The 10,000-nt window shown below is 43.0% G+C and overlaps 1 protein-coding gene across 10 annotated transcripts in view; it reads left to right on the top strand.

The window, feature by feature from the left end:
- LOC137519004 (dual specificity protein phosphatase CDC14C-like) overlaps nt 1-10,000 on the top strand; it is a 217,808-nt gene that overhangs the window by 130,520 nt on the left and 77,288 nt on the right. For all 10 annotated transcript variants that reach the window (XM_068237657.1, XM_068237648.1, XM_068237641.1 and 7 more), the window contains exons 3-5: nt 4,177-4,252; nt 6,970-7,062; nt 9,234-9,310. In XM_068237657.1, the coding sequence (XP_068093758.1) occupies nt 4,177-4,252; nt 6,970-7,062; nt 9,234-9,310 (246 nt within the window). The remainder of the gene's footprint in view (nt 1-4,176; nt 4,253-6,969; nt 7,063-9,233; nt 9,311-10,000) is intronic.

The following is a 10,000-nucleotide window of genomic DNA, read 5'->3' as shown; positions in this document are numbered from 1 at the left end:
GAGGGGACCCCGCCGTGGCTTCCACCAGCACACTGTTTGTAGTTTCTCTCTGTCAGCATTCCCTCTTCCAGCAGTGGGCAGTGTCTCATTCTCCCAAAGATCCCTCTTATGATTCCCATAAATGGTACACATTTTTTTTAAATTAATTTTGTTCGATTACTCTGTTAGATCGAATATAAAGATTTTTCCAACATGTCCAATTAGATTTTTATTGAAAGAAAAAAAGTGATAATTTAGTTTTTCTTGATTTTAAAAAAAAAAAAACTTTGATTCAATTGTTTTGGTCTAATAAACGGGGAAAATCGAACGTTTTTATTGTACCATGTATGAGCACCATTAGCTAGTCCCGCTGCCACCAGTGATGTCACCATAACTCTGAAATGTCAGAGAGCACAGTGGAGTGCCTTCACCCCTCCCTCTACACAAACCATGATCTTTTTCAGTGTTGGTACACATATCCACCTCCATGTAGTATGAGCCAACTGATATTGAATACTATGAACAAATTGTGCAAGTACGCTCTCGTACTACATACTACATGAAGGTGGTAATATTAGCCCATGATTGGACAATGAAAATTGGATTTGTGTACCAGGCTTAACTGGCAGAGGAGCATGCTAGAGAGGAACTATAATGGCTACCATTTCTGCATTTCAGTCATTTTCCACCACTTTGTCTTCTCTCTGTTGCTGAAGTCCTCTTGCCCCTCTTTGGGTCTCTCTGCCATTGGAGCTCAGAACCAATCGAATGCACTTTTTGTCTGTTTGGACTGGCCCAGTATCAAGCTGGCAGCGCAGGCAGGCGATCACTGGTGAGGATGGAGGGCAGAACAGTTCTCTACTGTGCTCTTTGCCATGTTGGTATAACACAGGACATTACTAATGAAAGTGAGTGCACCACTATACAATCTGCATTAATCCAAATATAAGCACTGAGCTCGTACGTGGACCAACCCCCCCCCCTCCCCCCCCAAACCTGTTCAAATACAAATATATATGTACATTGCATAGTTTAAGGAAAAACCCTGACCAGCATCTTGCTGGCTAGAATTTTGCTGTTTTAGTGCATTATGTACAAGAAAACAAAAATATATTGGTGTGTGCTTAAAATGTTTGCCGCACTATGCCTGAAAAAAAGGTTGACGGGTTTTGGGTAGTTAATTTATCTGGTGCAGCGGTACTTTTTTATTGAACGGACATTTCTATTACTGTTCTAAGTCAAATTGTACATGGCTATCAGAGTGGCATGATCTATTCCTGATGCCATTACTGTAGAAATCTGGTGGAAATAGACTGTTATGTGATGTGCTGATGGCTACTCCCCAGTTGATACCTCAGTTGGAGATTAGTCTTTTTTTTTTTTTTATTAAATCACGCTAATATTAGCCCGTGTATTTTGCTTCTGTAATGCAGTTTTCTTCATTTGCTGATGTTGTCCGGTGGTTTGTATTGATCATGACCTGAACCTTATGCTGATGATTTCCAGTTACATGTTTTTCCTTTGAGTTAATCCTATCAGATGCATTTGGATTGTCAGTGCATTATGCTTGTATTACTAATTCTACTTGTCATGTGGATTTTATAACTCATGCAATGACTTTTTTCCACATGTAGTTTTGATGCAGGAGAAAGGAACATGCTTTAGCTTAATTTTTGCTTGCTTTTAAAAGGAACCTAAGGTTAGAGACACATGAAGGCTGCCTTATTTTTTTTTCTTTTTAAACAATACGAGTTGCCTGTAGGCCTGAAAGATAAATCGAATTTAAATCGAAATCGTGATCACCAAGATCACAATTTCGGAATCGTCAAAGCGGCAATTATCGCGATCGCGTCATTTTCACATGGGGGAAGTTTGAAGAAGTGTGCTTGGCAAAACTCCGGGTTCCTGTATGTCGCATAACATACAGGAAGTATTCTGTGCATTAGAAGCTATGTCCAGAACTGATACAGCTTGGGGGATAGAGGAGGCACAGAGAGACACGGGGGGAGCACAAAGGAGGGAACAACTAGGCAAAGAGGGGGGACAAAGCTTGATTAGAGGGAAACCAATGCATCGAATCGAAATTGCAATTTCAGACAGAAATCGCTCAATTCAGTTTTTTCCTAAAATCGTTCAGGCCTAGTTGCCTGGCAACCCTGCTAATCTCTTTAGCTGCAGTAGTGTCTGAATCACACACCTGAAACATGCAGCTAATCCAGTCAGACTTCAGTCAAGAAACTTCTGATCTGCATGCTTGTTCAGGGTGTATTGCTAAAAGTATTAGTGGCAGATAGGACAGCCAGGCAATGTGCATTTAAAAAAAAAAAAGTCAGCCTCCATGTGTCTCTCACCTCGGGTTTCCTTTAAAGTATTGCTGTATTTTTTTTTTGGGGGGGGGGGGGGGGGGGGGTCGATCTAAAGTCAGATACCTACCTCGGTAGAGGGAATCCTTTGGATCCTCGAGACTTCCCACATCATCCTTGAGTCCACCAATCAAGTGCTGTGTCCCTATGGAAGTTAGTAGTCATGCTCCTGTCCTTGAACGAGCATGGCCACACTGTGCAGACGCAGGACAACTGGTGCCTGTTCTGCAGCATGCATGGAGTAACTCGGCAGAAAAACCCGAGCCTGAGCAAGTCATCCTGCGCTTCTCGAGCTTGTTTATGGAAGTCCCAGTGCTGGACCGGTTTAGGCGAGGGGGATGGGGTAATCTCTGGATTATGCAGAAGCTTCCCTCTACTGTGGTATCTAGGCACATTTTTTCCCTACACTTAAAGATGGCTATGCATACATAGATTGCCACCCAATATGATCCCTCTCTGATCTGAATTTAATCAGTGAGATCAAATCCTTCAACACACACTGCACATAGAGCTTTAACAGATTTCAGCATGGAATCTTTTGAGGATCTTTCAAACAAATGCACAAAATCTAAATAAACCCTAATCTATAGCCAAGACAAATCTCTTGTCTTTATTTACATTAGTTTTAGATATTTTGGATCAGAGCCTGGGCACACTAAAAGGCAACTTAGTGGGCAATATGCAAGGACATCAGTTTTATAGACCGCTCTGTGCTGCGTGCCAATGTTTTGCCATCACACTACAGCATGCATTTCTGTATGCAGCTGAGTATTATCCCACTTAGTATAGTTGAATGAAGTCGGAGCAATGCAGGTGCAGTGTGTGACTGAAGGGGGAAAAAATGCCCCAAAGGAGTACTTCCCTGGGGAGGGCAAAGCCTCTGGGTCCTCCAGGTTTCCCTCGTCGTCCTCCACTGGGCCGTTCCAGCGATGTGGCCCCCACAATACAGTCGACAAGGGCCTGTTGACTGCTCACAAAAGAGCATTCGGCTCACAAAAGAGCAGTATCCCAGAACTGATTAGGCTTGGGAAGAAAAATCTGAGCCCAACTGGATCCATGTTACCACGCTTGCGCGTGTCATCAGCTACTGCACCCTCCCATGTTTGCTTTAAGCATTGCTTTTTCAGCTGCCTGTTAGGGAAATTCAGCTTTACTTCTTCTTGAGAACTCCATTGTTTTCTGTAGTTAATGTGAATTCTGTGGACAGAAAGAAATGGACAGCACTGAAAACATGATCATTGATTCCTTCTTCTCCAAATGTATATATTGAAAAAATACATTGGGCTCCATTCACAAAACTTCTCATAAATGACTTATCACCTAATTGATAAGAATAACCTTTCAGCACATTTTACAAGGAAAATAATCACTCAAAGTAAGTTGTTCCTGATTAACTTCATTCCCATATTCCTTTTCTTACCTTAATTATATTTATGCTCTTTGGGAACTTAAAAATTTTGACATAGAGAAGGTGAAAACAGAGGAAAACCTGTGAAAAAGTTTTGTGAATCATGCCCATTGTGTCCTTTGTTACTATTAGAGATTTACCCCCTTACTGTCAGGGTAAAAAGTGCCTCCCACTACCTGTCCAGATGTGGAAACCGTAAGCAATACAAAAACTAAAAGTAAAATAAATAAAGTTTTGCTTGGAGTTGTACTTTAGGTTGGCGAGAGAATTATTTTTGTAATGTTAATGTGCGGCCATAAAAAAAAAGTAGGATGGTGGGGACAAAGCAGCTGCACATTGGAATAAAGCTTAGTCACTTTCTCACTTTGCTGAGCTCTGTCATAGTCCTTGTTCATTGTGTAACCATATAATGATGTTTTCTTGCAGCTTCTATGCGGATTTTGGACCCCTTAACCTCGCCATGCTGTATAAATACTGCTGTAAGCTTAACAAGAAAATGAAGGTGGGTTTTGTTTGTCACTTGGCAACGCATATTAAAACTGGAAGATGTCAGCCATGTTTTGCTGCAGTTTGTGAACCATGACTGTTCTTGTTGTTGATGGGCTGTGTGGGGTGTAAGCAGCATAGGAATGTGAAATATGTTCCCTTGTCTAAGCTGGAGATACTTCAGTCATACTTCTGACATTTGAAGTGCCATTATGTAAACCCATTCTGAATACTTCTCTGCCTAGGTCTGAAAAGTTAATTCAGAGCATTGAATAGTCTCAGTTGGCAGACTTTTATAGATCGTGCAACTTTCCCTTGCCAGTTAAAGCAGCCTAAATTGTGAGCCAAATTGCAAAAATACTTACCACACTTAAGAATTATTTTCTTGAGTGTACAGATAAGGCCAGGAAAGCTAATATAACTTTATGGGGTTTTTCACATTTTGTTGCCAGCAGTTCTGGCCTGCCTTACTTTTGGTTGGCTTTGTAGCCTAGGGTAGAATTTACAAGTGAAATACGGAAATATATTAGACCTACTGGAATTGGTGAAGTGATTACTACCAGTAAATGGCCACTGTATGGGCTAATTCACACTGCAAGCACTTATCTAAGCTTTTGTGATTTTTGAAGCTCTTGCTAATGTAATGTTATGTGTGTTTGCACTTACTGGAGTGATGTGATTTTGTAAAAAATCCCCAATAGCATTGCATTAGCAAGAGCTTTTCACTAGCGCTTAAAGAGAACCCAAGATGGTTTCTAAAAATATTCGCACACAGAGGCTGGGTCTGCTTATATTGCCCAGCCTCTGTTGCAATCCCCCCCTAAGTTCCCCCTGTGCTCTGCTATGCCCTCATACATCACAGCCGCGATGTCGACACGCAGCGAGAGTGTAGTGTCACTCTCGCCACTCCCCGCCTCCTGCATAGCTCCGGCCCCCGCCCGCGTCCCTTCCCTCCAATCAGCGGGGAGGGAAGGAACGCGGGCGGGGACTGGAGCTATGCAGGAGGCGGGGGAGCGGCGAGAGCGACACTACATAGGTAAACACAGCCGGCTGCGACACGCTGCGTGTCGCCAGCGTGGCTGTGACTTATGGGGACATAGCAGAGCACAGGGGGAACTTGGGGGAGATTGAGATAGCAACAGAGGCTGGGCAATATAAGCAGACCCAGCCTCTGTGTGCGGATATCATTTTTAGAAACCACCTCGGGTTCTCTTTAAACCGGAACTGAAGTACATTTTAAAACAGTTTCACTTACCTGGGGCTTCCCCAAGACCCCAGCAGCCATCCTGTCCCGCGCCGGTTCTCCACAATACTCTGTTCTCCCGCAGCTAGCTACTTTCCGTTTTGCCGCTGGGCTACTGCGCCTGCGTGGCTCTGGCCATGCGGATCCTTTGCGTTCAGTCCTCAATATAGCGCTATTTCAGATAGGAAATGCGTAGAAAGGATACACTTGGCAGGGCTGCGCAGGCCTCGACTTTTAAGTCGAGAAACAGAGTGGCAGCAGGAGAACGACCATCCTGCTGGGGGCTTGCAGAACCCCCAGGTAAGTGAAACAGTTTGTTTTATAATACTCTTCAGTTCCGCTTTAAAAAGCTCTTGCAGCCTGAACCAGCTACTTTTATATAGTTAAATGAAAAAAGAAAGTTGTGAGGCAATTTGGGTCACCAAAATATCTGTTGAGATTGCTTTAAACACTGCTGAATTACTGTTATAGCGGCACTGAGTAATATGGGTGCCAGCAATAGCTGGAGCCCAAATTACATGGGGAGGTGGGGGCAACTGCTAGGTTGTCAGTAGGGGAATAGGTTTTTTTATTTGGGTAGGCGTTTAGCTAGAGGCAGGGTGAGCTGTCTTTTGGCTTCGCCCTACATCCAAATTTCCCTGCACAGTTTTTTTTCGATTTATGCCCAATGTCAGCTTGTTGGTGATCATGAATGCTTCAAATCCATGCCCACTTCCTATGTCAGCGATCGTCTCCAGCATTGGAATCCTGACAATAGTCATTATTTGCCATTCTTTCAACATTTAGAGAAGAAAAATGTCTGGAGTTGTGTTTTAACTTGATACTTAACCTGAGGCAAAGCACATCTTGCCGGATCTGCACCAGGATAGGGACAGACAAAGCATTGAGGTAAATGGATGCTGCATGATAATTTCATGTTTACCTTACGCCCCTTCCTAACTTGCACACTGCTAGCACACATACACTACAGTGTATGTATGCAATCTGCAAACACAGAAGTATATAGACTGCATTGTCCATGTCTAACCATGTGTTGCGTATTAGCTTATGGTTGCATGCAATTTCGTTATGAATGAATGGGATCGCAACCATATCGGGGAGAATCTCCTAGCAACGAAAGTGCCATGCATTGCTGTGACCACCTTGATTGCTCGCAGCACACAAGTGGGATAGGGGCTTTGGATAGATGTGCTTTAAGTCAGAGGATGGGCAGACAGCAGGTTATCCGGAGGTGCTACTGACACTTTTCAGGGAAGAAATGGGACTGATCAGGGCAGTTTCTTGTGCTTTGCTCACAGCCTGTGAGAAGTTTTATTTCAGTGCAAGGTTTGCCTCTCAGTTATGTTATTTCATGTGGTGTACAAAATGTATACCCTGCTACATACTTTAAAGCTCTGTATCCTATCAGTTGTTTGTATGTTCCTTCTTGCTGATTTTAAACAAATTGTCTTCTAAGCTCTTCTCTTAAAAGATTATTTTGTCTATTTTAGTCCTTTTCTTTAATGAAGAAGAAGATTGTCCATTACACCAGCTTTGACCCCAAAAAACAAGCCAACGCTGCCTTTCTAATGGGAAGTTACGCTGTAAGTTCTTTGGACTGATTAAAACTTGACTGAACAGTAATTACAATAGACACACAGAATAAATCAGTGAGGCAGCCTGTAGCAACCCGGCTAATTTGGTTGCTAAGCATTCTTCCAGAAAGTACACTGACCACTGGGTTCCCTTTTATTTTCTTAGTGTAACAGTGCAAAGAAAAAAAAACATGGTAACATTAATTGGTTCACTTGGTACACCTCATGTGCTTTCTCAGCAGATCATGCGTTACAATACATAATCAAGTATGCAGTGCTGTAGACTGTATGCATATTTTAATAAAAAGGGCACAGGAACCCTTACGGATGAAAGGGAGCTGCCATAGGCGCCTACAATAAAAGAAAAGGGAAATTAGTGCCCGCCGCCATGCGCCCCATCAGTCGCCTGCCGGTGCCAAAATGTAAAGTTTTTGCCGCAAATCGCAGCTTTTACTCTGCGGTTAAGATTTGCATTTCCACCACCGGGGGAGGGGAGGTCTTAGGTTTAGGCAACACCAGCGGGGGTATAAGGGTTAGGCCTCTCCAGGGGGAATCTTGGGGTTTAATGCATACCCAGTTCAGGTTTGCTTTAGGCTGCTTCCACACAGGCTGCACGTTAGTGCAGCCTGTAACGCTCCCCCAACGCACAGCAATGTAACACAAGTGGGCTGTTCACACTGCCCACGTTGAATTACATGTAACGCTGCACGTTGTAGTGAAAGTGCAGCATGCTGTGCGTTCTAGCCGTGCACATGGCTACTTAATATACACTGCACTGGCGGACGCTGATTGGCCGGTGGGACCACGTGATGCGGAGTGTCTCGCTCCGCATCACGTGGTCCCGCCGGCCAATCAGCGCCACCCTGGGAGACCTTATGCGGATAGAGCCGCCTAACGCGGTTCACTCTACCGTCCTCTCCCGCACCACCATGCGTTGCGTTACGGGCACGTTATGTGACCATAACGTCCCCTAAATCGCAATGTCTTGGTGTGTAAGTAGCCTTAAAGGACTTTTGAGGCGACGATTATGATTTTTTTTTTTTTTTTTTTTTATTTTTTTTTTTTTTTACTCTTCTGGGGCTTGTTCCAGACCCTGGAAGCTATTTCAGTCCCTTGCCGATGCACAATGTAAGAAACTGATCCGTTTTAAATGGGAAACTGATCAGTTTTTGCAGGATCAGTGTTTCATTTGGTATAGTGTGAATCCAGCCTTAGTCAGGGATGTGGCTGCACAGACTTTGAAGGTGTGTATAAATATTGACAATTGGTACAAAATTAGACATTTTGATGCAGCCATGAATGTTTTCATTTCCTCTCTTGAGAAGCGAGTCCATATTTTGCTTTTGTGTCCATGGTGAAATATTCCCTCTTCTCCCAAAATGGCCATCGCCTCCTTAGCGAGTTAGAAAGCTTGGTGTAGGTTTGCACACATGACAACATCACATCTAATGGGGCTGCCCAGAATCCGTAAAGTGTACAAGAGACGAGCGTTATTAAACATATAGCGCTTGTCTGTGGGTCACTTTAGGACATTTTAGTTCCAAATAATTTTTATTCATATGGAAAAAAGAATGAACAGTCCACAAAAGCATCCAATATCCACATGCAGTGGGCTTAGATAAAATAGGAACCTAGGAAACAGAGAATACACAATGTCAATATAAATCAACCATCATGGAGCAGGTACATGTTCAGGAGGGCAAGATGCCCTTAGCTGTAAATTATAGTAGTGCAAAATTGGTATACGCAAAATGGACACAAGGCAACTAACCTGACATTTATTCAGAAGAACATGAAATAAGACAGACCCACATTTGTCAGCACGATCAACCCAAGGGGTCCAGGTGTTGGTAAACTGGGGCATGTGATCATCCACTGTTGATAACAAGGGATGATCACAGATATGCAAATTGTTTTGATTTTATACAAATTTATGCACATTTTTATGCAAATATATGCAGCTTGAAAATGGCCCAAACTGCATAAATTTGCATAATTTTAGAAAAATAAAAAATAAAAAAAGGCCCACAAGACACTTTATGTGCTTTTCATGTACAATTACCATGTCTGATCTTTCCATTGATTAGAAAGCAATTCCTGTATTAAAGCAACAGTTAGTGGAAGTAAGCTAATGTTTTCATCCAGTAAACAGATCTTTTTTTTTTTTTTTTCCCCCACAGATAGTATACTTGAACAAACACCCAGAAGAAATCTACAGAATTTTACTCCCAGCAAATAGCACTTACCTTCCATTTAGGTGAGAATCTGATTCTTAAACGGACTGCATGATCTCTACTTTTGTCTTCTGAAATGTAGGCAATTAGGCCCGGCCCACAATGGGCCGTTAGCGGTTCCTAACAGATCCAATGTTGACCTATGGATCTGTTCACGTTGGTCTTTTCCAACAGATCCATTCCTCATGATACAGTGGACAGGCCGCAAGTTTGGATCTGTGACGGATGCGTCACACTGACCGTGCGCTAAGGGATCAGAGCGTCAGAGGTGGTAAACTGATGCCTTTAAAAATCTGTTCCACGGATCAGTTTGTACACTGATCAGCTTACCATATGTGCCACTGTGAACTGGGTCTTGGTGAAGTGTGGTTGGTATGGTAGCTTATTGCATACGTATTGTCCACTGGTGAGCTGGGCGCAGGGTGAGATGAATGACTGCTCACGCTGCTGCCGCTCAAATCCCTGTCGTCTTTAAATACTATTCCTCCTCCAAGATGTAGCAATTCGGAGCGAAATTTCTGGGTCTAGCAATCACAGGATCCCTGTATTACCCTTGTGTGGGGCGCATTGCACTAGTGCAGTCCAAGTCGGACGCAGACATGACCTGCTTCAATTTCAAACTACTCATAAATGACTTATCACCAAATTAATAAAAATAACCTTTCAGCACATTTACAAGCAAAATAATCTCTCAAACTAAGTTGCTCCTGATT

The sequence above is a fragment of the Hyperolius riggenbachi genome, chromosome 1 (assembly GCF_040937935.1).
Source record: "Hyperolius riggenbachi isolate aHypRig1 chromosome 1, aHypRig1.pri, whole genome shotgun sequence".
Classification (NCBI taxonomy): domain Eukaryota; kingdom Metazoa; phylum Chordata; class Amphibia; order Anura; family Hyperoliidae; genus Hyperolius; species Hyperolius riggenbachi.
This window is presented reverse-complemented; position numbering and strand designations above follow the sequence as displayed.